Source organism: Peromyscus californicus, unplaced genomic scaffold (assembly GCF_007827085.1).
Source record: "Peromyscus californicus insignis strain IS unplaced genomic scaffold, ASM782708v3 Scaffold_5__1_contigs__length_169319896, whole genome shotgun sequence".
Classification (NCBI taxonomy): domain Eukaryota; kingdom Metazoa; phylum Chordata; class Mammalia; order Rodentia; family Cricetidae; genus Peromyscus; species Peromyscus californicus.
In genome coordinates this window covers 36456186-36484138 of record NW_026294573.1, presented here as the reverse complement: position 1 = coordinate 36484138, position 27953 = coordinate 36456186, and the positions used below count along the sequence as shown (strand labels likewise).

General features: G+C 53.2%; 4 protein-coding genes across 9 annotated transcripts; 2 read left to right on the top strand and 2 right to left on the bottom strand.

Moving 5' to 3' along the window:
• Positions 1-36: 36 nt before the first annotated feature.
• Btbd19 (BTB domain containing 19) lies at positions 37-6743 on the bottom strand. 2 transcript variants are annotated; one of them, XM_052716955.1, is made up of 8 exons: positions 6363-6740; positions 4905-5118; positions 4717-4770; positions 3243-3302; positions 2412-2480; positions 2197-2328; positions 1962-2087; positions 37-1852 (listed from the first exon to the last, which is right to left on the bottom strand). In XM_052716955.1, the coding sequence occupies exons 1-8, from the start codon at positions 6446-6448 to the stop codon at positions 1718-1720; spliced, it is 876 nt and encodes a 291-aa protein (XP_052572915.1). In that variant the 5' UTR covers positions 6449-6740; the 3' UTR covers positions 37-1717. The 2 variants fall into 2 exon arrangements, with proteins under 2 accessions (XP_052572915.1, XP_052572916.1); XM_052716956.1 differs by lacking the exon at positions 2197-2328 and having other exon boundaries at positions 6363-6743.
• Positions 5089-9302, top strand: Dynlt4 (dynein light chain Tctex-type 4). Of its 5 annotated transcripts, XM_052716958.1 has the most exons (4): positions 5089-5219; positions 5318-5563; positions 8287-8348; positions 8621-9302. In XM_052716958.1, the coding sequence occupies exon 4, from the start codon at positions 8629-8631 to the stop codon at positions 9286-9288; it is 660 nt and encodes a 219-aa protein (XP_052572918.1). In that variant the 5' UTR covers positions 5089-5219; positions 5318-5563; positions 8287-8348; positions 8621-8628; the 3' UTR covers positions 9289-9302. The 5 variants fall into 5 exon arrangements, 4 of the variants coding, with proteins under 4 accessions (XP_052572918.1, XP_052572917.1, XP_052572920.1 ...); XM_052716957.1 differs by having other exon boundaries at positions 5089-5563; positions 8618-9302; XM_052716960.1 differs by lacking the exons at positions 5089-5219; positions 5318-5563 and adding an exon at positions 7462-7857 and having other exon boundaries at positions 8618-9302.
• Positions 9302-15512, bottom strand: Plk3 (polo like kinase 3). Its single transcript, XM_052716954.1, has 15 exons — positions 13857-15512; positions 13643-13750; positions 13437-13553; positions 13159-13288; positions 12977-13064; positions 12132-12227; positions 11849-12047; positions 11613-11739; positions 11324-11415; positions 10987-11080; positions 10768-10851; positions 10510-10672; positions 10219-10348; positions 9915-10028; positions 9302-9825 (listed from the first exon to the last, which is right to left on the bottom strand). Exons 1-15 carry the CDS (start codon positions 14064-14066, stop codon positions 9634-9636), a joined length of 1944 nt encoding a protein of 647 aa, XP_052572914.1. The 5' UTR covers positions 14067-15512; the 3' UTR covers positions 9302-9633.
• Positions 15513-22091: 6579 nt separating this feature from the next.
• Best4 (bestrophin 4) lies at positions 22092-26490 on the top strand. The gene is made up of 9 exons (XM_052717960.1): positions 22092-22243; positions 22331-22425; positions 22909-23142; positions 23341-23495; positions 24085-24162; positions 24610-24807; positions 24927-25007; positions 25091-25245; positions 25357-26490. Exons 1-9 carry the CDS (start codon positions 22092-22094, stop codon positions 25622-25624), a joined length of 1416 nt encoding a protein of 471 aa, XP_052573920.1. The 3' UTR covers positions 25625-26490.
• The last annotated feature ends 1463 nt before the right edge of the window (positions 26491-27953 follow it).

Below are 27953 nucleotides of genomic sequence, written 5' to 3'. Positions count from 1 at the left end.
AAGAATACAGTAGCCATCACTAATCCATAAGCAATATAGTTTTGTATGTCAGGATTATAATTTTATTTCCTTTTAAAGTGTCCACTGTTCTTCATTTTTAAATCTTGCTTTACAGCTCTTTTAAAATTATTTGCTGGGAGCCGGGCGGTAGTGGTTTTTCTTGGAAAAAAATATTATATATATATATATATATATATATATATATATATATATATATATATATATATAGAGAGAGAGAGAGAGAGAGAGAGAGAGAGAGAGAGAAATGTATAATAGTAGTTCCAGCTACTGAAGGTGGGGATGCTGAGACAGAACTGTTTCAGCCCAGTATGTCCAGACCAGCCTGAGCATGAGTTAAGATTCTTTCCCATCTATCTTTTTTTTTTTTTCTTCCCTTTGAGACAGGGTTTCTCTGTGTAGTTTTCGTGCCTGTCCTGGAACTCACTCTGTAGACCAGGCTGGCCTCGAACTCACAGAGATCCACCTGGCTCTGCCTCCCGTGCTGGAATTAAAACCACCGCCCAGCTCTTTCCCATCTCTTCAAGGGGTTTTTGTTTTGTGCCCGCCTCTAATCCCAGCAGACAGGTGGATGTTTACAGAGCGAGTTCCAGGACAGCTAGGCCTGTTACAGAGAAACCCTGTCTCATTTTTTGAGACAGGGTTTCTCTGTGTAGCTCTAGCTGTCCTGGTACTCGCTCTGCAGACCAGGATGGCCTCAAATTCAGAGAACCGCCAGCCAGCCTCTGCCTTCCGAGTACTGTGATCAAAGGCTGTGATCAAAATCAAAGGGATGTTCCACCACTGGCCAGATTTTTTTTTTCTTAAACTGGAAGTAATAGTCCATGATGCCTTTAATCTCTGTACCAGGGAGGCAGTCGCAGCTCTGTGAATTCAAGGCTAGCCTGGCTTACATAGTGAGTTCTAGGCCAGCTGGGGGTTACACAGTAAGAGATTATCCATCCCTCACCCTCCCCACCACCGCCAAAAAAGTTAATTCTGGAACTCCCAAACTCGGAGTTAAGAACTGCTAAATATCCAGGAACTTTAGTAGCTTGCCCTGTAATGCAGTTAAGAACGTGAAGCGGGGGGGGGGGGGGGGGGGGGGGGGGGGGGGGGGGAGTGACAGTCGCAGCGGGGGAGCCATCACAGGGATGCACTGTGCGCTGAGGGAGAAAGGAGTGAGGGACCATTGGCTGGGGAAATGGCAGAAGAGAGGCTGCAGACTAAACCAACTCGAAAGTGCTATTAGAAGGGAGAAGGCATGAGGTAGGCAAGAAGGAGATCCGAGTTCCTGACCCGCGGAAATGAGAAGCACTATTTACGGGGCCGGAAGAGTGGGAGAAAAGATGAGAAACTCAAATCCGCACTGAGCCTGGAGCCAGGAAGCTGATTTGTTGTTGAAGACGATGAGGTAAATAGATAGCCGCGTATCCAAATAGAAGGGCACAGAGGAGTGACCGGCAGCAGGATGCGGTGTGAGCTCATGGAAGAAAGGCCACCCTCGCTTCCGGTCTCGGGGCGTCGGCCCTAACCTTGTGCCCACTGCCCCGCCCCTACTTCTAGGCGGAGGCTTTAAGCATTGCTCCAGACTGAGAACTGTTCTTCCGACATCCGGCTGGCTGGGCTTGCTGAGGGCGGAAGTCCGCTTCGAGCGCAGAGCACCTCGGGAGCTGTAGTTTGGGTTGCGATCGAATTCCTCCCAAGTTCCGGAAGTAGGTCATTTGAAACGAAGGTCCAGAAAACGGTGGTGATCCCGGGGCAGGGTTCCCCTTCGCCGACGGCACGGTGCGCCTCGGACCGCATCTCCTCTCCGTAGGGCGTGGCACTTCCACGCCTCCACAATTTGCTCCACCTATGGGGAGAAAGCGGGTCACCACGGAGTCCGAAGTCCCTGGCCAGGGTCCCAGCTCCACATCCCCACGTGGCGGAGTGGGTCTGAGCCTGGTTACTCGCGTCCGCACCGGGATGAGCGGCTCCCGTCGGTTCTGCTCTTCCAGGGCGCTCAGCTCCGCCGGGGCCAGCAAGGCCAGTCTCAGCTCTGGAACCACTGGAGCCGCCACCTCGGCCACCGGTCGCTCCAACACCGCCTGTGGAAGGGAACCCTGAGCCCCGACGGAGCGGCGGCCTGTGCCCTGCCGCCCGTTTGCGGAGTACCTGCAGCCCACGCCCTCGCCCCCCCCCCCAGGTCCCACTCACGGCGCCCACGCGCGCCCAGTTTCGGGCTGCCTTGACCAGCTCAGCCTCATCCACGCAGAGCTTGTCACTGCGTAGCACGGGCAGCAGCGCAGTGGCCGACAGCTCCAGGAAGCCACGGGTGCGGAGCGCCTCCTATGGATCGGTGTATCGATCAGGGCAGAAAAGAATGGCGTGGGGGAGAGACAGGCTGCAAGTAGAATGATGGGGCGCTGTACCTGGCTGTGAGTCTCTATGAAGGCTATGCACCGCTCCTGCAGCGGCCCCAGGCCAAAGGTCACAGCAACCTGAGAGCAGAGTGAAGGTGGTCAGGCTAGAGACTGGAGAGGCCGTGTAACCCAGCCCTGCACACTAGGGACTTCCACAAGCCTGAGAGCAATCCAAATGGGGAGACTGACAGCATGTACAATGTCTAATGAAATTAGACCTGGGGAAAACGCGGTGGCCATGAACACACAGGCAGATGATAAAGGAGGCCATGTTCAGGTCCTTCAAACTCCATCTTGGAGCCCAGGCTTGGCTTCTCAACTCCACATCCCACCTTTCCTCTATCCCTGCTAAGAGCCATTTCCCACTCTTTTGTGTTTTGTTTTGTTTTTTTCAAGACAGGGTTTCTCTATGTAGCCCTGGCTGCCTCGAACTCAGATCCTCTGGCCTCTGCCTCTCCAGTCGAGTGCTGGGATTAAAGGCATGTGCCACTACCACCTCCCGGCCCCATTTCCCACTCTTAATAGAAGACCACTGTGTAGCCCTGGCTGTCCTTGTACTCAGGTCCAATTGCCTCTGCGTCCTGAGAACTGGGACTAAAGGTGTGTGTCACCACGCCTGCCTTTTCCAGCCCTTGACTCTTCCTCCTACGTATGACCTTACTCATGTACTCTACACCCACAGATCTGGGCACAGAGTTTATCTCATCAGCATCCTTGAGCAAACATGCCCTCATATTGTTCTCTAGCAGATGCAGCCAGTCAAGGCTTCTGGCATGTGGAGAGGCCAGGACCACATTCTCAAAATCAGATTCCTCCCCAGAGCTGTCCAGCAGTACCCACCTGCAGGGCCTCACAGACCAACTCCACATCCAGCACCTTCACCACAAACTCCAGGCATAACTGGGGACAGAAACGAAAGTGAATTGTGCGGAGGTGTCCTTGCTTCAAGACCTCAAGTCCTACCCTAGAAGGAGTGAGTAGGCTTGCAGCAATGAGTCATCCAGACTCCCAGAGACCCAGAGCCATCTTGACTGTGTAGATTTGGGAAACAGAATTGTTCGGACCCGCAACTTAGCAAGCCTAGAGGGCCTGGAGGCTAGCAAAGCCAAGCCCGAAGCAACCCCTGGTGCACTTGTGTCCGCTGAGGCCCTTCAGACCTCCAGCCTCCTCTTCCCTCTCTATCTTCCTCCACTGTTCCCTCCTTGACCCAATGACACTTCTATTTTTGACAGAAACCTAAATCTCACGGTTGACATCTCCCGCTCTTCCAGAAGCGCTGGGTGGTGACAGCTGTCTGGTCTCAGAACCACCCATGTCTCTTGGACCGCCATTTCCATCTCGACCACACCCTCTTGACTTTGACACTAATCTGACTGGCCTGACAGGCCCTTTCCTTTCCCTTTTTTCTCAGTCCCTTTCCCCCTTAGCTCCTTTGCCCAAAACTTTCAGTGAATCTCCACTCCCCTTGCATTTAGAGGACTCCAGGGGAGGGAAAGTTGAGACAGAGTCTTGCTGTGTAACTTTGGCTGGTCTAGAACTTCACTCTGTAGACCAGGGTGGCCGTGAGCTTGGTCTTATCCTCCTCTCTATCCTGCCTACTGAGTGCTGGAAAAAGAGGTATATACCACCACACCTGGCTAGTGCTGGCAATTGAACCCAGGGCCTATAGCGTGCTAGGCAAGCGTTGGACCACTGAACTACACTCCCAGCCTAAAGCAAAAATTCTTGAAACACCTGCATGAAGCAGCCTCCTGGTACCTTTCCAGTTTACCCCGCACCCATGTTCCCAGTCCAACCACCCCACACATCTAAGCAGCTCCTTGAGTGCCCTGTGACTATAATCTTCCCACTCTCCTGAACAAAACGCTACTTGTTTTCCAGCCCTAACACAAGTTTCCTTCTCCAGGAATCTTCTCTCCATCCATCAGCAGTCTGCCCATCACACTTACGTTCAGCTTTTTGAGACTAAGTCTCACTCTGTAGCCTAGGCTAGCCTTAACTCCCTAGGTAGTTCAGGCTGGCCTTAAACTCGCCATCCTCCCCAGCCTTCTGAGTGCTGGGACTAGCCTGAAGCACCATGGCCCATGCATGTTAAGTATCTTCATGTGTCTCTCTCCATTCCGTCACCGGCCAAAGCCAATTTACCCCTGTACTGCAGAACCAGCCACAAATACTTCCGACGCTCACTCAGCACACACTGAGCATGTGCAGATCCTGTGTACATACCTCTGTCTGTGTGAGACCGTCAGACTGTGTGAAGGAGGCTAGGAACTGAAAGGCAAGGGAAGCAAGTTGCCTTGCCTGAGACACCCACCTCTCGAAGTTCCTCCAGCCCATATTCCACAGCTGCTGTCAGCACCTCCAACACCTGCATGGGGGGCGGGGTGGTTGAGGAAGCAGAAGGGAGTTTCCCTGCCCCTTGACCCACAGTGTAATGGGCAGACTCCTGCCTCTCATATCCCTAGCCTCTCTCCTACCCGGACCCCTGCTTGGTAAGCTCACAGAGCAGCGGTGCAGCTTGACACTGTTGGTATACAGGAACTCCAGCACAGCTAAGAAGGCCTCAGCCGGCACAGTGCTTAACACCACAGGACTGGGTACCCCCGGGCCTGGCTCTGTGCCCAAAAGTCTCTGGAAGAAGTTGCATCTACAGGCCAGCAAGCACCGGTGGGCAAACACCTCCTGCCGTTCTCGACCAACCACAAAGCAGATGTCGCTGCGGAAGAGAGGACAGGGAACCAGAGAAGGGAATCTTGACCCTGGATCACACTTTCGGCTTGCCTCTGCCACCCCGGGACTCACTCAGCTTCTTTTTATGTAAGGTCAAAGCCCACGTCGGGGAGACACAGGCCTAAATGCTAGTCTCAGTTCCCAGTCTCAGCTCCACCCTGGGGCTTTCTATCTTTGTCTCTCAGGCTGCTCAGCCATGACCACGGGTCTCAGAGGAGTTGACTACGCTTGGTCAAACCAGGGTTCACGAAAGCCAGACTGATCGCTGCTCCCCAGTCTGAGTCCTGGGGAAAGGAAACTCCCCTCGTCGCTGCTCCCCCCGAGATGCCACCTCAGCATTTTCACTCTCCTTCCCGTAGGAGGGTGTGAGGATGTGGGGTACAGAGCACACTGACTGTAGACAGACATGGCAAGTGATGCGCCATCATGAGGTGAGACCACATTTTCCATCTTCATAATCACTTCCGGCCCCAGCTTCTGGGCCTCTGAAGCTCTGCCTAAGGTAGAGGGGGAGGCCGCGGAGAAAGCTTCAGCTGCCAGTGCCTCCCTCCTACTCCCAGGCTCAAGGCCTAAGGGTCCACTCTTTAGGCCAGACTGTGACACTCTGCCCTCAAAAAAAAGAGAGAACTATGACTGTCCCTAACCCTGGGGAGCAGGCAGCCTGAGACGGTGGGGATGGGAAGCCGGGGGTGGGAAGCGGCAGTCCGTCTCCCGTCACCAGCCCTGCCCCCAGTAAACTCTATTCCTGGTTCCAGACAGCACAGCCTCTTGGGCAAGCAGTGGGCAGTCAGCAACCTTGAACTACTTCCTGTCTGGGTCTCTGACCCAAGCCTTTGTGTTTCGCTCCTGTTCTGAATCCCTAGAGTGCTCTGCTCCTCTGTCTCTTCAAGGAAAGAAGCCCAGCACTGAGTCGAAGACCCAATGGGAGTGAGACAAGTCAAATTCCGCCTTTCAGGACCCAGAGGGTTGAGGATTCCTTCCTCAGTCCAGAGAAGGAAGGGCTTTGCCTGAGTTCACACAGCTGCCCTCCCTCCTCCCTACCCCCCACCTCTGACTCTCAGGCTAGCATGGACACAGGCCAGTAGACATCCTCCCTACTTGACTTCCTCATAGACTGAGTTCACCAGGGAGGCCAAGTGCTCCTTCCCGGCCTCTTCACCCTTAGCCTCCTCAAATTCATAGGCCCATGAGAGCCAGCTAGGGACCCCCGGGGTGGGGGCACTGCCTCACCTGTACCAGGAGTTGTTGACAAGGCTTCGGAGCGCTGTGGAAAAGGGTGCAGCCTGCCCATGCACAGTCAGTCCTGGGTTCTCCATAGGAGGGATGAGCAGCAGAGCAAAGGGTAGAATGGCCTAGGAGGCCCAACCAGGCCAAGCGCTAGTGAGGGGAGAGGCCTGAGAGGGAGGGCAGGAGCTGTGGAGGCCTGTTTGTGGAGGAGCTGAAGGTCTAGGAGAAAAGAGGCCCAGGCCCCTAAAGAAGGCCTGAGGTTCAGGAAAGGGACGCAGGTACAGAGAGGGCCCAAAGAAGCTGAGGCTAGAAAGGCCTATGATCCCCGAGAAGCTGGTGGTAGATGAGGCCCAGGTTGGGAGCCTGCCTGGGCAGTGGCTGGGTTGGAAGCCTGTGAGTTTCCATGGAAACTGGAGCTGAGCCTGAGGAGGCCCCGCCCATCTCCCTATCCGCCCAGAAAAATATTTCAGAAGAGCCCTAAGAAGAGTTCGAGGGTCCTAGTGCCGGCTCCTGCCTACGCTGGGTTCAGAATTCAAGGCTTCAGCCTTCCTAGTCCCTTCCCTACGGGTTCAGTTTAAAACCGGGATAGCCAGGCCTGAAGCATCACCTCATCAGGAAAATTCTCACCCCTAAGTGTGGTTTTCAGAGCTCAGACTTAGTTTGCCTGGGAGGGGGCAGCCCCATGCCTCCCAGAGTGGGAGAGTTGAGTTCTGACAGAAGCAATAGAGCCTCTGGCATCCCTGGGAAGCAACCATCCCTAGTGAGAGAGGCATCATATTCTAGATACTGGGGCATGAAGGGGGTGTGGCCAGCTGCGGATAAGTCCCAGGGCACCTGAGTGGGTCAGCAAAGGTCAAGAGACTGGATTTAGATTCACCACTGACTCATGGCTGTGTTAGGCCTGGGTCCTTCCCGCTGAGCCAAAAGGCCTCCCCTCATCAGCACACAGCTCTGAAGTAAGGAAGTCATCCAAGCCCCACCCTAGCTGTGCCCTGAAGCGGAAATGTTTGTCCTTGTTGAGGCTGATGGGAAAATGTAAAACTATGACGTACTCTTTCCTGTGAGCCCAGATACTGGATTCCTAAGAAGCCGCCCCCATAGTCTCAAGGCTTTAGCATATCCCAGGCCCCTGTGGCTTGTTCACAAATGGCCAGGCCAGATGACTGGCCACCTCATAAAAAAATAGTGGCTCAAAAGCAAGCACCCTTCTGATGAGCACACCCACCCCCTCATCTGCAATACTCTAGAACTCCAAGCCCCTGTGGACGCCCCCCCCCCATAACTCAGGGCACTCTCTCTCCCCCCAGCAGGTGCCCATAGCATTAACACTTAGGTTATTCCAGAGTTTGGCTGGAGGGAGGAGTTCTGGGAAGGAGGGGCATGCTTGCTACAGCAACCCCATGGTAACTGCACAACACAAGCCTTCCCTGCCCACAGGCCCGTCAGGGCAGCTCAGTAAAGACTGAGGCCAGCAGAGCTTGGAGGCCAAAGGCTGCAGGTGAGTCAGGTGCCTGAGGGAGTTTCGGGGGACGAGGGCATCCATCCCACAGATGGTTCTGATGGAAGGAGAGACCTAAGGACGAGGATGGAAGTTGCCTCACTCGTCGCCTGCCTCCAGATGCGGGAGGTCAAGAGAAGTCACACCCTACTTAGAGCAGGGAAGACGATTAAATTCTGTACTTCTGAGGCTAGAGAGATCTATGGGAGTGACGGAGTCGGGTCTGTCCCTTCTGGGTATGGACTGAAGAAACCCAGAAGCCAGCTTCTTGTTGCCATTCTGCTGGTGAAATCAAGCGGGAGGGGGAAAAGGAAGTGGACTCACTGCTCACCCAGTCAGCCTCCAAAGTGACCAAGGGGAAAGAACTCTGGGCAGAGGTTCCATGATCATTATCTAAGCAACTCCTTCCCTTGATTATATCTCCAACAGCTCTTAACCTTCTCTAAGCGGCCCATGCACCCCCAATTGATCTACTGGTTCCAAAGACACAGGTAAGAGAGGGATATGGAGGAGCTAGACATGGTGATATATGCCATAGTCTACGAGGGAGGCACTGAGTGTGGTCGCACATCCTGCAATCCCATCACTCAGGAGTTGGAGGCAGGGGGATGGAGTTCAAGGCCGGCCTCAGCTACACAAGTTGGAGGCCATGTGAGACATTGTCTCAAACACACACACAAATCTCAACTTCACTGAGCAAGAGGCTAGGTGTAGGGAGCTCTCTGCCAGTGAGGGTCACTCCTAAGTGTGGATCTTCCAGCAGGCAGGTCCATGGCTGGCAGGACTCTGCCATCTGGACGTCAGGAAGAGGAGACTACCAAAGACCTGGCTCTGAAATTACCACCAGGGAAGTCTGGAGGTCACCTGCCCAGCATTAATGAGACCCGACCTACAGGCCCAGGCCCAGCCTCCCGGCGTGGCTCCCTGCTGAGCCTACACCCATCCTTTTCCCGCCGCAACTCACTGGCAGGACCCCTAGTAGGTCCTGGAGGTCGACGACTATCCCTGGGCCCAATGCCCCCTTTAGGTGCACGAGTTAGCTTTTCTGGGCTACCCCTGATGCCTGCCCGTCGGATGGCACCCTCCTACCGCACAGAACCGGCACCGGGGGAGCGCTGGGAAGCAGCAAGCGCTCAGCGGGCCCTGGAGGCAGCGCTGGAAACTGAGCTGAGCAACGTATGCTACTCCGGTACCGAGGCGGGGAAACTGGCACAGGCTCTGTGTGAACAGATACGCATTCGTGTGCGGGAGCTCAGCCTACCCCGCTACAAACTGGTGTGCAGCGTGGTGCTGGGGCCACGCGAGAGACAGGGTGTGCACGTGGTCAGCCGCGCACTCTGGGATGCGGTGCACGATGGACTGGCCTCTGCCACCTTCACCAACACTTCGCTGTTTGCCGTGGCGACTGTCCACGCGGTCTACTGGGAATGATAAGGCCTTCAAGTTCTTAAAAACGGTTTATTATCCCAGGAGGAGGCCCCCCTGGGGCTCACATCCCAATAAATAAATGTCTGTTAATAAATAAAAGTGGTCCATAAATAATGCCCCCTAGCTGGGAGCTAAGGCTCAGGCTTATCTCAGGGAGAGAGGGTAAGAGACAGGGAGGGCAAGCCATCCCCAACTGTAGTAAAACTGGTCCCTGATTCCCTGGGGGATTCAGCCCAGAGCCCCCAGTGAGGCACCAAAGGGACAGGAAGGGCCACAAAGGCAAGGGCCAGAGTCTTTTTCAGGCACAGGCCTGGGGTCTGGATCACAGCCTGCTCTGCAGGTCGGAACCTAAGCAGGACTTCGATCCCTGAGCAGCCGCAGAGCATAGCGCAGTCGCTGCCGCAGGTCTGGGGAGCAGCCCAGCTGCCGCAGGTGGGAAGCGAGGTAAGTACAAGCGCTGCGATTCCGGGCCACAAAAGTCACGAGGAGAGGCTCCCAGCCACTGAGGATCAACTTGGTGTGGTCCCCATAGAAGTTCACCTGCGCACAGAAGGTAACAAATGTCCAGGGCTTGGGCACCAGACTCACAGACCTTCCCAGAACCCTCCAAAGTTAGGATGGGCTCTTACCTGGACAGTGCCGTCACTAAACAGCATGAGGAGGGCCTGATCAGTCTTGACCCACTGCAACAACAGGGGCGGGACCGGCACCTCCACCTCTTCCACACTGGGCAGATCTCCGCCCTGGGAGAACAGGCAGCTCAGGTCACCAGACTGGCATGAACTGGGTCTCTCCCTCTGGACGGCTCTTGCCCTTACAGGTTCAGCCACTATCCCTGTTTGGGCCACCCCTCCCCCATCACCAACAGCGGAGAATCAGAAGATAGCAAGGTGCATTAGTCCCTCAAGCGCCCCCACAGCAGCCCACACACACCTTCATGAGGTGCTGCTCCATGTAGGAGGTGAAATACCGCAGGATGCCCAGCTGAGGCTGCAGGGCACGGGGTACAGACCCCACAGAGAAGGAGAAGTGCTTCGTGCTGGTGGGGTTGTAGTGCACAATCCTGAAAAGTGGGCAGTGCAGAGAAGAAGAGCCTGGCATTATCGTTTGTTCCCCCCCCCTTTGGATCTGAGACCCCAGACCCCCGAGCAGAGAAGTGTCAAGGTGCAACCCTGCTTGGTACAATAGCACCGTAAATACAAAGCACCCCAAAATAGCACTTACTTTCTATTGGCTGACAGGGCCATGTGTGTGCCATCGTTGAAGAGCACGGCCACGCGGCGGCTGGACAGCTGATACCCAAAGCCAAACTTGTTGGAGTAATCAACCCACTTGCTGACCCACACCAGAGGCTCTGGCTGTGCCAACGGGGCTGGGTTCTGTTCCGCTGTTACAGGAGAGGAGGGAGTGAAGACTTTCCCCTGGCTTCTAGGTCCAAAAGAACTTGCCAAACTATTCACATGTACCAGAGCCCAGCCTTACCTGGGGGCATGAAGGCCACACAGTTCCTCAGTGCACAGAGGGCAGATTCTACCACTGTGGCCACCGTCAAACCTTCTTCAAACCCTGAGGGAACAGGATACTGACATTTAGGCAATAGCCTCCCTGGGCCCAGGTCATGTCCCTCAGCCAACTACGTCCTTCTAGCCCCTGGTCGCCACCCCAGCCACCTCCAGCACCTCTCATCTTCTGGCTCCTCACCATCTCCACTGCTTGCCAGTGTCCCACGGGGTGAACTGTCCTCAGCAGCTGTCTCTACCAAGCTGGCAGGGGCCAGACCTGAAGCTGCTGGAGCCTGGACAGTTGGGTAGAGAGGGAGTAAGATTAGGCCCCAGAATTCAAATCCTTGAAAGTCCAGTGGCCCAGCCCTGTCCCTGGTGGCTCTCAGGGCACCCCAGGTCAGCCTCAGCTGGCTAATGAGACACAGCCAATTAGGCCACCACGAGGTTGGATGCTTCATCAGCCATTTATGCTGGGCTTCCCTCAGCTGCTAGGGTCAGGGTGAGTCAGGGGAATAATGCTCACGTGAGCACCTCACCTCAGGCCTGACATCTGGGTGACCGAGGGATGTGCGCATCAGGCCGCTCACCAAGCAGGAGACATTATCCCGCTCCTCAGAATGGTTCTTATCTGGGGGTGAGGGAAGATACAGTCCTCAGTGTCCGCCTGACCACATGTTACACACAGGCAGGTCTTCCCAAGTGTCTAGACAACACATGTTCTCCCCAAGAGTCTACAGACGCCCACACCTGGAACATCCCCTACTCAAATGAATGTAACAAGCACTCTACTGCTCTATGCCCTCAACCCACCAACACCTGACTCACTCTTGTTCTTTTTCCTGCCAAACAGGCTCTTGGTAACTTTGGCAAACAGACTCCTTGCAGGATTAGGGGGTGTCAGATCTGGGACAGTCACGCAGCTGCTGACAGGGAGCCGATCAGGGGTGTAGCCCTGAGGAAGAGAGCCATGCAAACAGAGAAGTGAGACCCCAAGGGTCCTGCTCCCATCTGTCCTTTGAGAACATGCAGACTGAACTCCGGGGGTCTGGAGAACCACAGACCTTCGTAAAGAAGTCATGGCGTAGAATCTGTTCAATAGAGGGGCGGTCTCGGGGTGAGGCCCGAAGGATGGCGGCCAGGAGCTGACGGGCAGGCAGTGAGAGGCTGGCAGGCAGCGTGTAGTGAACCTGCTTGATGCAGCGGTACGTCTCCTTCAGGTCAGCTGTCTCAAATGGGGGGCTCCCACACAGGAGTGTGTACCTGTGTCCAGGAACGGGAGGTCAGGAGTCAAGTAGTGGGAACACCCTGTCCATGCACCTGTCTGCCAATGACCTTGGCACTCACATGACACAACCAAGTGACCACACATCTGCCTCGGGGCCATGGCCTTGTCTCAGCAGCACTTCTGGAGCCACATAGTTGGGAGTGCCACAGATGGTCCTGAAAGAGGGTAGGGCGGAGAGGGGAAGGCTCAGACCCAGCCCAGCACCCGCCCCATTCCTGCCCCTGCTGTGAGTTCAGACAAAGCAGCTGCTTGTCACCAAAGGCCAGAGAGCTCCTGCTTGTCTTGGGACAATGGATGCTGGGAATGGCAGCTGAGTCCTCACCCACCCGTCTAGTCCAGCTGCTCAGCTGCTCCGCAGCACAGGAGGAGGCCCTGACCCCATCACAGCCCCCTCTCCCAAGGTCAAAACAGAGGGGCCAGGACTGATCCCTTCCCCCACTCCCGTCTGTCAAACACTCATTAGGCTGTCACCTCCCACAGTCTGTGCTGCACACAACAACACCAGCTGTCGTACCCTCCATAGACACTCACCTGCCACACATGCTATCTGTGTTACACACACCCTGACACAGAGTGGCATGTCCTGTCATTCCCACACTCAGTCTGTCTCACATACATGCTCACGGCCTGGCCTGTTTTCCCCATCCAACACAGGGTCAGCCATACAGTTCCAAAAATCCTTAGACTCCTCTCTGTGTCAGGGACTCAGGGCACCCACCATCTGCGCCACATTAAGACTGTTGTCCTAGGTTGCCACCTCTACCCTCACACATACGGACAGCCCATCACCCCATCCCTGTTTATCCCAAGCACACATCAGGTCACCTTGCTTTCCACATACACACTGTCACACTGTCCATCATCTGTGTCATATACAGACTATGGCCATCATCCCCTCACTTACTTTTTCCTCTGCTCCGGGGGCTCTAACCGAGCTGCCAGTCCAAAATCCCCCACCTTCAGTTCCATGTTATCAGTGATGAAAAAATTTCCTAGATAGTGGCAGAGAGACGTGTCGGATCCTTCTTCACTCCCTCTCTTCCCTCCCCAGGTCCCCACCTTTCGTACCAGACCCAGGAATCTCACCCAGCTTGAGGTCTCTGTGCAAGATACCCCTCTGGTGCAAGTACTTGAGGCCTGAAAGGATCTGACGCAGGTAGTAGCGAACCTCTGGTTCCAACAGGGTGTGCCGGGCCTTCCAGATGTGAGCCAGGGACTGCAGAAAGCCAGTTTCAGTCCCTGTTTGCCTCCCCAGACCCGCCCTCCATCTGTGCTTGCTAAGGATGACAGGAACCCAGCTTTGGATATTAAGGATCCACTTCCTTTCCCAACCCTGTCCCCGATGAATCCCCCTTATTCCGGACCTTTCGGCTACAGAGCTCCAGGAAAATGTATATGTTGTCAGCATCCTCGAAATGATGCGAAAAGCGAACGATATGGCGGTGCTGAAGATCTCGGTGCAACTCGATCTCGTTTAGGATCTGCGACGAGGGCCCGAGATCGTCATCTTTCCAGGGTTCCCACGCCACCATCCCCTCCTTACCCCTTGGTCCTCAGGGCTTGGACCCACCTTCTCGCGCTGATGCGGCTTAGCGACGCGGCTCTGCGGGATGACTTTGACCGCGTAGGCTACACCAGTCTCCGTGTCAGTGGCTTCATAGCAGCGGGCGAAGCCTCCCTAGGAGGAGGAAGATGCATCGGCCTGGGCGCTCCGGAGAGGCACGGTCGGGCCCGGAGGGCTCTCCTCCACCTCCGTCAGCGCCACCCCAAAGCCCCCGACCTACCTTGCCTAACAAGCGGCCCTTGATGTAGGTACGGCCGCTGCACGGGTCGGTGATGAGGCGACCCGGGTCCGGCGCTGGTGGCCCGGCCAGCACCTCAGGCTCCGACCGCGGCGAGGCACTAGAAGGCGGCCCCGGGCCGGCGGGGGGCGCGGGCGGTGCGGCTGCACGCGGGAAGGGGCGCGGGGACAAGAAGCCGGCGGCTGGCTCCATGCGGGCAGCGCGGCGCAGCGCCGGCCCCAGCTAGTTCTCGGTTCCGCCCGGCCCCGGCTGCGCGTGGCGCTGCCTGGTTTCTCTACGCTGCGATCGCGCCCGAGGGAGCCCGGCGTTTTTATCAATGAACGCCTGCCCCCTCCCAGGTGTCTCGTCATCACGAGCTCCGCCCCTTTCCTGGCTGCCCGGCATGGAGAAGCCACGCCCTCTGCTCGGCCTTACGTCACCTGAAAGACCCTCCCCCTGCCCGGACATACTTCAAGGCCACGCCTCCTGCTCTGGCCTTAAAGGCGCCGCGGTAGTGCTAGTCACCCCAGCAGGTGCTGTTCTTTTTTCTCTCGGCTACCCCATCCACGTGGTGACTACGTGTCCTGCCAAAGGCGGCCCCTTTCTTTCTTCATCCTTCCGGGTATATGCCGAAATCGGAGTGGAGGCCAGGTATCCGGAGGCCTCTTCTGAGCAACAATAAGGATCAGCGTTCCAGCTGGGAGAAGAAAGGCAGGGGTGGCGCAAACTTTCCTCCGTGCACGTCACCAACCAGGACGGTCTCCTGTAGGAGTCTCATGCTCTGCGACAGAGCCCGTAGTCCTAGCCTAGTGCTGCCCTCTTTGGGAACCATGGAATAGCACGCTTCGGAGCCTGATTTATCTGGTCTGGGACTGTACAATGGGTTTGTGGAACACAGCCTGGTAGTCAAGGTTTGGTTTTGTATTCAAGACAGGGTTTCTTTGTGCAGCCCTGTCTGTCCTGGAACTCACCCTGTAGACCAGGCTGGCCTCGAACCCAGAGATCCACCTGCCTCTGGGATTAAAGGCACCACCAGGCTTCAACGTAGAATCTTAATCCCTCTGACTTTGTCCAAGGATCGAACATCTCCACCTGGCTTTGTGGGCTTTATTTTCCCTTTGCGCTATCCATTTACTGAAAACATCTGATGAGTGACAGGCACTGCCTCCACTAAGAATGGTCAACGCTGCAGCCCTCCTTTAGTTTACGTGATTCTGCTTTATGCAAGTAGAAGTAAATACATAAAGTAATTACAGGTTATGAGGAGCGCTAAGAAGGAAGTAAACAAAAGAACAGCCTAGAACCTGCTCTACAAAGAGTAGTCAGGAGAGCCAACAAGTACATTCACCCGATCCCTGCTGCCTAGTTATTTATCTCAGAACTCTCTTTGTAGACCAGGCTGGTCTCGAACTCAGAGATCTGCCTGCCTCTGCCTCCCAAGCGCTGGGATTAAAGGCGTGCTCCACCACCACCTGGCCAAATATGTCTTTTCTGAGACAAGATTTTATTTATTCTAGGTTAGTCTCAAATTCGCAGTGTATGTAAAGATGACCTTTGCTCTAGTCAGTTTTCTATTGCCGTGATAAACACCATGGCCACAGAAAACATGGGGAGGAAAGATTTATTTCATTTTACAGGTTACAGTCAATCATAGAGGGAAGCCACGGCAGAAGCTGAGGCAGGAACTGAAGCAGAACCCATGGAGGAATGCTGCTTACTGGCTGGTTGCCTCGTTTGCTCTCGGTTAGCTTTCTTGTTTATTTATTTATTTAATTATACGTGTTTGTATGTGAGTATGTACATGCAAGACACCCAAGAAGGAGGCTAGAGGTGTTGAATTCCCCTGGAGCTCAGGTTAGAGGCAGTTGTGAGTCACCCATTGTGGGTGCTGGGGACTGAACCTGGTGCTCTGAAAGGGCACTCCATGTTCCTAATTGCTGAATCATCTCCCAGACTTCTCTACTAGCTTTCTTTTTTCTTTTTTTTTTTTTTTTTTTTTTTTTTTTTTTTGGTTTTTTGAGACAGGGTTTCTTTGTGTAGTAGCCTTGACTGTCCTGGAACTCACTCTGCAGACCAGGCTGGCCTCAAACTCACCTGCCCAGGGATGGCGCCACACACAGTGGGCTTAGTCAATCATCAGTCAAGATAACTCCTCACGCTGGGCGGTGGTGGTGCATGTCTTTAATCCCAGCACTCAGGAGCCAGAGCCAGGCAAATGCTCTACCATTGAGCTCTGTCCCAGGATGCTTGCTGTAGTATAAGGGCCTGCCTGCCTGTGCCTCTCTCTGTGTAACCTGCTCCCCGTCTATGGCCCTCCCATGTCCCATGGCAATGACCTCGGCAATTAGTGTATTGATTGCTCCCAGGAAGCTTATGATATGGAAGTGATTATAATCCTCACAAGGAAATGAAAGCTCACAGGGGGTGGAACAATTTCCCCAGGGTCAACTCAGCTCCCCAGGGCCAGATTCAATACCTGAACACAAGTTAGCCTGATTCCACTGGTCACAGTTACTTGACTTTTGTGGGGTTGCTGGTCCCGTGTCCTTACATCTGTCTACCTCCTGTATATCACTGTTCCTCTTCCTGGCTCTTTCTCCTTCCGGCATGTGAAGCTGGACCGAACCTGAGATTTTTCTGAGCTCTCTGTATGTCCATCCCTGAATGGGGATGCTGTCAGACCTCCCGCTCTGTTGAGCAGATGTTCTAGACTCCTGGTCCCCTTTGCAAGTCAGAGTCAGTTGCTCTTTTTTTTTTTTTTTTTAAAGATTTATTTATTTATTATGTATACAGAAGAGGGCGCCAGATCTCATTACTGATGGTTGGGAGCCACCATGTGGTTGCTGGGAACCTCTGAGCCATCTCTCCAGCCCCCAGAGTCAGTTGCTCTTAATCAGAACCCAAGGGGGAAGGTGAGTCAAGAGTAAGAGGTTAGGGTTCCGACTCCGGAGGAAATGCTGGGGTAATCAATAAGGAGGTCTCGGGTCCTTGGTGGTACTTCAGCCCACCATGGGTTTGAGGCAGCATGGGATACACAATTTTTAAAATTTCCACGTGAACAAAAAGCAAAATGGAGGAGGTGGTGAGGTAATTCAGTGGGTAAAGAGGCTTGCTTTGCAAGACTGATAACCTGAGTTCCACCCTGACGGTCCACACAAAGAAGAGAAAGATTCCACAAAACCACTTCCCCAAAACTGTCCTCTGATCTGTACATGCACTTTGTATACATACAGCTATCATAATAATAATCAAACCATTTTAATTTTTAAAAGTGTGAAGGGTGCCTGTGAGATGGCTCCACTTGCCTCTAATAAGGAACGTGAATTCAGTCTCCAGGACCCACAGGATGGCAGGAGAGAACTGAGTCACCTACATACAGAATAAGTAAATAAGTAAATGTAATTTAAAAATTTAAGGGGCTGGAGAGATGGCTCTGAGGTTAAGAGCACTGGCTACTCTTCCAGAGGTCCTGAGTTCAATTCCCAGCAACCACATGGTGGCTCAAAACCATCTATAAGATCTGATGCCTTCTTTTGGCATGCAGCATACATGTAGGCAAAACATTGTATAAATAAATCTTTAAAAATTCTTATCTCACCCCATCCCCCCCCCACACACAACTGCTAATAACTAGACTATGCTTCATGCTTTCCTCCTGCTCACCTGGGTCCTTCACATAACTAAATGTTTTCAGCAACTCAATGCAATTGGTGTTGGCATCTCCAGTTCCTCTTGGTGAAATTCATTGATTACGCATAAAGAAGTTAGGCTGCGCCGGGTGGCAGTGCGCATGCCTTTAATCCCAGCACTCGGGAGGCAGAGCCAGGCGGATCTCTGTGAGTTCAAGGCCAGCCTGGTCTACAGAGCGAGATCCAGGACAAGCACCAAAAAACTACACAGAAAAACCCTGTCTCGGAAAAAAAAAAAAAGAAGAAGAAGAAGAAGTTAGGCTGCTATGGTGGCATATGTCTATGATCCTAGCACTTAGAAAGTGGAGGCAGGAGAATTCGAGATCCTGCTGGATTACACAGGATAGCACTAAACCCATTACACTGAGTAGCATTAAACCCTGTCAAAATAAATAAATAAATAAACAGCTTGTCTGACATCATGAAGCTTGAAGTTTGGGAATGTGGGCAGCCTGACTGCACACCCCATGTCGTTAAGTTCTCAACATCCCTGTGGGGGGGGTTGGGGGGTGGAGGCGTGGGGGAGCAGGGGGTGGGGGGGGAGGTGGGGAGGTAGGGGGGTTGGGGGTGGGGGGTGAGGGGAGTAGGGATTGGGGGGTGAGGGGTGGCATTGGCAGGCAGGACTAGCAAGAAGAAAACGGAGAGGCAGGGCAAGTGATTTATGGATTGAATGGTTCCCTTTCTGGGATCATAAAGCTGGGAGAAGGGGACCCATCCTCAGTGGGAAGAGAGATAAGATAATTTAGGAGGGCCGGCAGATGGGTTCCTTCTCCTTCCTGGGGCGGATTCAGGTCATGAACTTCTATGCTAACTCTGTGGGAAATGTTCCCAAAGCAGAGAGCTGATGTCAGGAGTCATGAAGGTGTGGGGCACAGGGTCTCAAGGAAGCAAAGGAGAAAGGAAGGAAGGAAGGAAGGGATGGAGGGGGACGGGAAGGCAAAAGAAGGGGAAAAGCCGAGAGATCAGGATAAGGAGAGAATTCCTCCTGCTGGGCAGTGGTGGCGCATGCTTTAATCCCAGCACAAGGGAGGCAGAGGCAGGCAGATTATCTGTGAGTTCGACGACAGTCTGGGCTACAGAGTGAGATCCAGGACAGCCAGGGCTACACAGAGAAACCCTGTCTTGAAAAAACCAAAAAGCAAAAAAGATTCCCTCCTGTGCAGCAGAGACTGCCCTTTGCTGGTAAGCAACTGCAAGATGGGTCTGCTTTGACCCCATTGGAAAGGGTCTAGATGTCCACCACCCTTTATCTTCATTGTTTTGTCGTTTTTGTTTTGTTTAAGGGAAGTTTGGTTGGAGACAGGGTCTCATGTAGCTCAGACTCTTGCATTCTTAGCTCTTCTTTCTGGGAGGCACTTGCTGGTGAGAACCCGCTCACAGTGGGGTTGAGAGGCAGGCTGTCCCTCCTGGGGTTAAGTGGAGGCTTCTTACTACAGTGAAAGGAGCCGCCTAGACCTCTCCCCGCTCTGAGGTTCTAGTTCTGACTTGATCACTGCCTTGGCTTTTATCTGACAAACAAATGAAGAGATGACAGCCCTGGTGGTCAGTATTTGTAATCCCAACAACTGGGAAGCTGAGGCAGGAGAATAGGCTCCAGGTCTGCCTGGGCTACATGCTGGCATCCTGTCTCAAAAAAGCAAAAATAAGCCCGGCATAGTGCTGCACGCCCTTAACCCCAGTACTGCAGAGGCAGAGGCAAGCAGATCTCTTGTGAGTTTGAGACCAGCCTGATCTCATAGTGAGTTCCAGGACAGCCAGAGCTATGTAGAGAGTCCTTGTCTCAAAACAAAGAAAGTCACAAAAAAAAATTCACAAAATAATCATTACTTTTTTAAAAAGCAACACTAAACAATCAAACAAAAAGGCTGGAAAGGTCTGGCTAGAGGGTTCAGCAAGTAAAGGTGCTTGCTGCCAAGCCCGATGATGTGAGTTCAAACCCGTGTTGTAGAAGGAGGAGAGAACTGATTCCCACAAGCTGTCCCTCTGATGGCCACACTCAGATCATGACAAACAACCAAATAAACAAATTAAAACTATAACTATCCCCCTGCCCCAAGGCTCAGGGACCACGACAGGAGATGGAGGAAAAACAGTAAAAACCAGAGTTGAGAAGCACTTGAGAGAACATGTGGGTGGAAATGAAAGGACCCATGTGCTCAGGAGCTCCCAGGACCTGTGGGTACCTGAATGAGACTGGCACGGGATCGAGCCAGGCAACATTCTAGCAATGGAGGAGGAAGTTCACAAGCCCCACCTCTAACTGAGGAGCCATGGACAGTCCCGGCTTCCAGGGGAGAATGATTTGTAGATTTGTTAAGGGTGTGGCCTCTTGTAGGTTGAGCAGACTCCAGTAGACCTCCCTATACTCAGGAGTACATGGGCAGTACAATTGGACTTGATGGGTTATGAGAGAGAGAGAGACAGACAGACAGACAGAGACAGAGAGACAGAGAGACGGAATTAGAGAGTAGGGAGTTGGGAGTAGATTTAGTAGTTGGGGAGGAGGGGTGAATATGATCAAAATACACTGTATGAAATTCTCAAAGAATTTTTTAAAATGCTATATTTTGGAGCTGGAGAAATGGCTCAGCAGTTAAGAGCATGCACAGATTATATTGCTCTTCCAGAGGACCTGGGTTCAGTTCTCAGCACCCACATCAGACAGCAAACAACAACCAGTAACCTCAGCTCCAGGGGCTCTAACACCATCTTCTGACCTCTGTGAGCCCATGCACACACATAGTGAACATACACACATTCACCTACACACACACACACACACACACACACACACACACACCCACACACACACGCACACACGTAAAATAAAACAAACGTTTAAGAGAGAATGAGTTGCCAGGTGGTGGTGACACACACCTTTAATCCCAGCACTGGGGAAGCAGAGGCCGGCAGATCTCTGAGTTCAAAGCCAGCCTGGTCCACAGGATGAGTTACAGAGTATACAGAGAAACTCTGTCTTGAAAAACCAAAAGAGAGAGAAAAAGAGAGAGAGAGAGTTGCTGAGAGCACCTAGGAGTCAAGACGTTGGACACAGAACTTAAGGGGATGTGCATCGTGCTGAGTTCCTAGACCCATGCCCTCTTTAACCCTATGGCATGGATGTAGGAAGTGCCTATCAGAGCCTGGGACAGGGCCTGGCACTGTGTTGAGGCCACTGGTGTCAAGGACCCTGATCTCAGTACTCAAGTCCTGCTCTAGGCTCAATCAGACAACTTCCAGCCTTTCAAGCCTAGAAGCTGTGGCTTTGAGTCCTGCCTCCAACAGGACCTGGTTGTGTGACCTTGAGCAAGTCATTTGCTTCTTGGAACCTAATCTGTGAAAATGGAATGGATTCCTACATGATGGAGATGTGGTAAAGATTCTGGTAAAGATTCCGTTAGAGGAAGATAAAATGGTGTCCTTGGCAGTGTCTGTCTGTCTGTCCCTTAAGTCAGTCAGTGCTCTGCCATCAGCAGCTGGTATGACCACAGTTCACCCTGAACTGTCACCTCTCCGGGAGCATAGGGAAGTAATCCCTATGTTCCCTAATTTAAAGGACATTGGTGTCACCTGCGTGAGTTGTGGGGTCAGGAAACATGGCACTTTTGCTACTCAAAGACCAGTCCGGGCCCATGGGGCTAGTAGCACACACCTAGTTCCCAGGAGCGGCCAGATGATGATAGATAGCCTCCATCCATCAATGACAGCACCAGTCCAGCCTAACGTTATGGACCCAGCATCTACTTAAGACTGTGAAGAACAACGTCTGGTCCAGTTCCCCCAGGCTGCTGCTGAGAACAGGTAGGCAGGTATGAGTGGAGGTTGAGGGTCCCGGGCCTGGGACACGAGGTGACCGGGTTTCAAGGGGAAGCACCAAGGAAGGGCGGTGGCTCTGATTCGGGGTTCGGTCTGGCTTTCTTTCTTTGTTCATTTAATGTTGTGGTGTTTTGCCTGCATGTAGATCTGTGTGAAGGTATCAGATCTTGAAGTTACAGACAGTTCTTAGCTGCCATGTGGGTGCTGAGAATTGAACCCAAGTACCTGGAAGAGTAGCTAGTGCTCCCAATCACTGAGTCATCTCTCCAGCCTCTTTCTTTGTTTTGAGACAAGGCCTTGCTATATAGCATGGGCTGGCCTTGAACTGGTGACTTCCTGAGAGCTAGGATTGTATGTATATATATATATATATATATATATATATATATATATATATATATATATATATATATATATTTGCCATCATACCTAGCAAATTGGGGCTCTTGTCCTCAACACTTCAGAATCTAGTTATCTCAGCTCCAAAGGTAGAAAGGTTGTGGGAAAGCTCCGTGTGAGGGGCACAGAACTCAGCCCCACTTTGCCCAACTCCATCCCGGCTTCAACCATGTTCTGCAGAGGACGGTTTGTACTTGTCTGTCCTTGTCTACAGACGCGGTGAAGATGAGTAGCCAGAGATGAAGGGACTTTGCTTGGGGTGCTAGGCTTAGCGACGGGAAGACCAGCAGAGAAGAGGACAGTTCTGTGACCTTCTGCGCCAGGACCCAGCACCATGACGGTGTCTTACACTCTCAAAGTGGCAGAGGCGCGCTTCGGAGCCTTCTCTGGCCTGCTCCTCCGCTGGAGGGGCAGCATCTACAAGCTCCTGTACAAGGAGTTTCTGCTGTTCGGTGCCTTGTATGCTGTGCTCAGCGTCACCTACCGGTGAGAGCAGCTCTGAGCCCCGGCCTATGAGGACCTGTGCCGCCGCTGGCCTCCTACCAACCCAGGTCTCTGCCTGACATGCCCTAGGCTGTGGCTGACCCAGGAGCAGAAGCATATTTATGCCCAGGTGGCCCGATACTGCAACCGTTCAGCAGACCTCATCCCTTTGTCCTTCGTGCTGGGTGAGCCCACCCTCACCCTCCCACCCCCTGCCCCTTCTCCTGACCATGTTCTCTGATCTTTGGGTTGAGGTGGCAATTCTTGGCAGCAATGGCCTGGAGTTAACCAGCAAACAGAAAGAAGGGTTAGAGCCTGGGTCCACAGTTTCCTCTGGGTTACTCCTTGCCCGTCATTTGGGGGACCCTCAATCTTCACTGGCACAAAGACACCACCTGGCCTTATAACGCCACTCTGGTTACCAAAAGGGAGCCAGAGAGAAGGGATAGCCCCTCCCTACCCTCATGGAAAAAAGGTCTCAGAGTCAGCAGTAACCCCACCTCGGACTCCCACTTCCCTCTCCCCTGGCAGTTTGCATTCTCTTCTTCTTCCGGGCCTGACTTTCTCAGCAAGGCCGTGGGACCAGAAGGGCCATAGAGTCCAATGGAGGACCTCCCTAGCACCTGGCACCTTTCTTTCTGCCTCTGTTATCCATGGTGGCTCACTAGGTTTCTACGTGACTTTGGTGGTGAACCGATGGTGGTCTCAGTACACGAGCATTCCACTGCCGGACCAGTTAATGTGTGTCATCTCAGCCTGTGTGCATGGCGTGGACCAGAGCGGCCGTTTACTACGCCGAACTCTCATCCGCTATGCCAACCTGGCGTCGGTGCTGGTGCTGCGATCTGTCAGCACCCGTGTGCTCAAGCGCTTCCCCACTATGGAGCACGTGGTGGATGCAGGTGCCTGGGTAGTCGCAGCCCCTGGGTGGGGTGGCTGGATGTCTTGGCTTTCTTCCCGTGATGGAAAGGTCTGACCCTTAGGGGGCGCTCCAGGATTCCAGGGAAGCCAGAGGGTTTAAGGGAGAACAGCCAGATGCTGGACCACTAGCGCCCCTGGCGGCATGAGATGTCTGCACCTTACCTTCTTCACCCGGGCAGGTTTCATGTCTCAGGAAGAGAGGAGAAAGTTTGAGAGCTTGAAATCTGATTTTAACAAGTACTGGGTCCCTTGCGTCTGGTTCACTAACCTCGCCGCCCAGGCCCGCAGGGATGGACGAATCCGTGACGACATCGCTCTCGCTCTCATACTGGAAGTAAGTCAGTTTAGGATTTGGATCACTGGTTCTGCGCGCACTAGCTTCAAAATAATAATTTTGGTACTTGACCCTTAAAAGGCTCCAACTATATACCACACACTTTTTTGGGGGGGGAGGGGGATACAAGATTACTCTCCATAGCTCAAGCTTGCCTGGAACTCACTGTTTAGCCCAGGCCGTCCTCAAATCCATGGCAATCCTGCCATCGTCTCACAAACTTGGGAATTACAGGCGTGAACCACTAGGCCCAGCTACTGAGCACTTTGGAAGCACGTGCTTAGGTTGACTCCCTTAGTGCCTGAGGGCTCTTCTCATCCCCCTTTCACAGATAAAGAAACTGAGGCACAGAGTTGAAAAGCCCCTCACACAGCATGTTCGTGAAGCTGGGATTCATAGGCCTTCTGGCTCCAGGCCCAGAACGTTGTTTGCTCCCTTCCTAAATTGCTTCCTACCCTAAGCACCCCAGCCTGAGAGCCTGAGAGCAGTGGGGCTCAGGCCCGGCCCTGGTCACCTTTGTGGGGTCTCCCGCTCCCCTCCTCATCTCCTTCTTTGTCTCCTCTGACCTCCCATCACCTGCTCTCTCTAGGAGCTGAACAAGTACCGCGCCAAGTGCAGCATGCTGTTTCACTATGACTGGATCAGCATCCCCCTTGTCTACACCCAGGTAACTGTTTCCTGCCTGCCCAGCTCAGGTGCCTATCGGACATCCTGTGGTGTGTGAGATACCGAGGGGCCTTGATGGCTCTTCACCCGGGCCAAGGCAGTCTCAGGAGACATTGAACTGTGAGGGTCATCCTCAAAAACCTTACTCCCATCAGTAATACCCTGTCCCTCATCCTCAAAAATCTTCCTCCACACCTGTAAAGAGAACTCCGTCTTGATCCAGGCAGTGGTGGCCCACGCCTTTAATCCCAGCACTCGGGAGACTGAGGCAGAAGGATCTCTGTGAGTTCGAGGACAGCCTGGTCTACATAACAAGACAAAAAGATGAACCTGTCTCCATTGCAACGGCACCCAGTCCCTGCTTGCTGACTTGGCAGACCTTGCAGGCCCTCACAGGCAGGGATTGGGTTTCTTGCTGCCCCTCTGCCCCTCGCTTTTCCCTCTTCAGGTGGTGACGATAGCCGTATACTCCTTCTTCGCCCTTTCCCTGGTCGGCCGACAGTTTGTGGAGCCGGAAACAGGGGCTGCCAAACTTCAGGAGCCTCTGGAGCGAGCCAAAGAGGTCTCTCCAGCCCCGGGGGACCTGGACATGTTTGTGCCTCTTACCACGTTGCTGCAGTTTTTCTTTTACGCTGGTTGGCTCAAGGTCGGTATGGCATCCTACTCTGTAGAGGTGGGCACAGATAATAACTATCACACTGCAGTGCTGGGCAGTCGGGGGGAGGGGGCTCTGCACCTAGAAGACACCATTTCTGTAATTCGTAGGTAGCTGAACAGCTCATTAACCCCTTTGGTGAAGACGATGACGACTTTGAGACCAATCAGCTCATAGATCGAAACCTGCAGGTTAGGTGTGGGGTAAGGGGCAGAGATAGCCAGGTGTGCAGAGAAACAGTTGTGACCTACTGCTTGCCCTTCTTCTGGCTCAGGTGTCCCTGCTCTCTGTGGATGATATGTACCAGAACCTGCCTCCTGCTGAGAAGGATCAGTACTGGGATGAGGCCCAACCTCAACCACCCTATACGGTGGCCACAGCTGCTGAGTCACTGCGTCCTTCCTTCTTGGGTTCCACTTTCAACCTGCGGTAAGTCGAGATTTGACATGGAAACCGGGCCCAGTCCCTGGCCACCCTATGGGGATACAAACAAGTCCTCTGAGAGTCAATCCTTGTCTATGTCCACCCTGGCACCGGCAGCATGAGTGATGACCCTGAGCAGTGCATGCAGGTGGAGGCATCCCCAAGGTCCGACCTGCCAGCAACCGCCACCCAGACCCCGCTGCTGGGCCGCTTCCTGGGCTCAGGAGCGCTCTCGCCTGCTATAAGCCTACGGAACTTCGGGCGAGCACGCGGCGCCCCCAGGACCCCACACCTGCTCCGCTTCCGGACCGAGTTGGGCGGTGAGGAGGCTGCCAGCCGTATAGATGAGGCTGAGGAATCTGGCGATGAAGCCCTGGAACCTTGAGAATCCCCTCTGCCGGTGGCTGCCACCCTGCCTTCTTCCCGAGCTGCGCTTGGTCCTATCAGCCGCTGCTCAGAGCAACTTCTCTGGACAGCGGGTTGGCCATTGGGGAAAGCATTTGGGGACAGCTCTTGAAAGCAAAGATGACGAGGAGAGCCGGGGGTAGGGTATATCTCCTTTAGAGTGAAGTGGGATAGATTGCTTGGGGAGGCGAAGCTAGAATGAAGAAAAGGTCAAATATATAGGGCTGGCACACAGAGGCAAGGCTACCTTTTCAGACGTCGGGGAGCTAGGCCAACGGTCCAAAACAGTAGGGGAGCATCAGCATCCCTGAAGTCTTGCCTGGTGCCCAGCCCCAGCCTCTAGGTGCCGCATTTGGTTGAGCACAGGAAGTGGCATTTCTAGTTTTGGGTCGATGCTGTGCTGCTGGTCTGGGACAGCTGTTTTAGAATCAAGTGAGAAAAAGTAAAAGGACACACACTCCCTAGCCCAGTAACCTCACTCTGAAGGCAGGTCAGCGGGCGTGGTGTGGGACCTTTGTCTGCAAAATGCTCGCGTTGTTTGTAATGAGAATATGTGCATTTGTTCACCGTGAATCACGACTGTTTAATTTGGCATTTGCCTAGGGTGTAGGTGGAATTAGGATTGGAAAGTTGCCCTGGTGGCCCAGCACTAAGGGCACTTAACCAAGACCAGAGTTGTAGAAGCAAGATCTTCTGACTTGCTTTTGTGAAAGGACAGCTAATGCCAGAACCAAGGAAGAAAGCTAAGGATGGAAACACTCGAGTGTAGACAGGACCTCACTAAATCACCCAAGCTGGCCTTGAACTAGGTGATTCTCCCACCCAGCTTTCCAAGTGGCTTGTGCCAATGGGACCTAGTCCTACCTCTGTCCTAAATTCCAAGACTATTTTATGTGGATGAATGTTTGTCTGCATACGTGAGTGTACCATGTACAGTGCCCCTAGAGAGTCACTATGTCTTAACTCCCGGAACCTCAAAAGTGAGCTTTGGGAGCTGCCATGTGGATACTGGGAAATGAACCTGAGTGCTCACCTGAAGAGCCACTGAGACATTTCTCCAACCCTCCAATTTTTAAAATGAAAACTGTATTACATTTATCAGTGTGTTGAATGGGTGTGGATTCACACGGGTCTGTGGGAAGACGACACAGCACATTTTAAGGATGTCTTAGCCTTTCCAGCTGCAGGGGGACTCAGCCTCTCGCAGCCTGAGACACTCTCCCTTAGCCAAGGACATTTTTTTTTTTTTTTTTTGGTTTTTCGAGACTGGGTTTCTCTGTGTAGCTTTGCGCCTTTCCTGGATCTCGCTCTGTAGACCAGGCTGACCTCGAACTCACAGAAATCTGCCTGGCTCTGCCTCCCAGTGCTGGGATTAAAGGTGTGCACCACCACCACCACCACCACCACCTCCACCACCACCACCACCACCACCACTCCACCTCCACCACCACCACCGCCCGGCTATATTCTCAGTCTCTCTTTTTTTTTTTTTTCCTGGAGCTGAGGACAGAACCCAGGGCCTTGTGCTTGCTAGGCAAGTGCTCTACCACTGAGCTAAATCCCCAGCCCTGCCAAGGGCATTTTTATTGTCCAATTTACACTTTTATCAAGTTGATTTCCATATCCCCTAAACACCCTAACTAAGCCACCGAAAGGACAATGCCAAATGAAAATTCTCAATTAAGGAATATCAGTTTTCCGGTTCCCAACTAAGTCTGCATAGGCTTTGTACCCTTGGGAGACTCTCAGACAAGATTCACAGAGGGCAACAAGAGAAACAAAAGGTAACAGAGACAGGAAGGGTGGATTAAGGCTAGGTGCTAACACTGGAGCCAGAGCAGGTGGAGCCCAGTGGGAATTCTCCCAAGTGTGTGTTTGGAAGCAGTCTGTCCTTCCACCCTATGGGTTCCAGGGACTGAACTCTGGTCATCGGGCCTGCAGAGTCATCTCAATGGCAATTAAAAACAAAAGCCTTTATTTGAAGTGTATACATCAGAAGGCAGAGACAGGGGAATGTCTGCGTTCAAGACCAATCTGGTCTACATGGTGAGTTCCAGCACTGCTAGGGCTGTGTAGAGATCCTGTCTCAAGAACATTAAATGAAGTGTATGCCCATGGACGTTCCACAGGACACCAGTACACACACATGCACATAAAATAAAAACGAGGGGGAGCAGTGGTTTAGTTCACAAAGGCGCTTATGGCCGAGCCTGACCACCAAGGTTTGATCATTGGGACTCACACCCAGCTGGAGAACCAGGTCCTGAAATTTGTCCTCTGATGTCCAACCCCACTCCCACACAAAAAAT

What these genes read in the sequence shown, in the direction of transcription:
- Btbd19 (XM_052716955.1), bottom strand. Translation starts at nt 6,448, where the DNA reads ATGGAGAACCCAGGACTGACTGTGCATGGGCAGGCTGCACCCTTTTCC. An exon ending in GTCAACAACTCCTGGTACAG is followed by an intron (nt 5,119 to 6,362) that starts GTGAGGCAGTGC and finishes TCTCTTCCGCAG; the next exon opens with CGACATCTGCTTTGTGGTTG. An exon ending in TGGTCTGTGAGGCCCTGCAG is followed by an intron (nt 2,481 to 3,242) that starts GTGGGTACTGCT and finishes CTCTGCTCTCAG; the next exon opens with GTTGCTGTGACCTTTGGCCT.
- Dynlt4 (XM_052716958.1), top strand. Translation starts at nt 8,629, where the DNA reads ATGGCTGGCAGGACTCTGCCATCTGGACGTCAGGAAGAGGAGACTACC.
- Plk3 (XM_052716954.1), bottom strand. Translation starts at nt 14,066, where the DNA reads ATGGAGCCAGCCGCCGGCTTCTTGTCCCCGCGCCCCTTCCCGCGTGCA. An exon ending in AGGGCCGCTTGTTAGGCAAG is followed by an intron (nt 13,751 to 13,856) that starts GTAGGTCGGGGG and finishes TCCTCCTCCTAG; the next exon opens with GGAGGCTTCGCCCGCTGCTA. An exon ending in TTAGTGACGGCACTGTCCAG is followed by an intron (nt 9,826 to 9,914) that starts GTAAGAGCCCAT and finishes TTCTGTGCGCAG; the next exon opens with GTGAACTTCTATGGGGACCA.
- Best4 (XM_052717960.1), top strand. Translation starts at nt 22,092, where the DNA reads ATGACGGTGTCTTACACTCTCAAAGTGGCAGAGGCGCGCTTCGGAGCC. An exon ending in GTGCTCAGCGTCACCTACCG is followed by an intron (nt 22,244 to 22,330) that starts GTGAGAGCAGCT and finishes GACATGCCCTAG; the next exon opens with GCTGTGGCTGACCCAGGAGC. An exon ending in CCCTTTGTCCTTCGTGCTGG is followed by an intron (nt 22,426 to 22,908) that starts GTGAGCCCACCC and finishes GTGGCTCACTAG; the next exon opens with GTTTCTACGTGACTTTGGTG.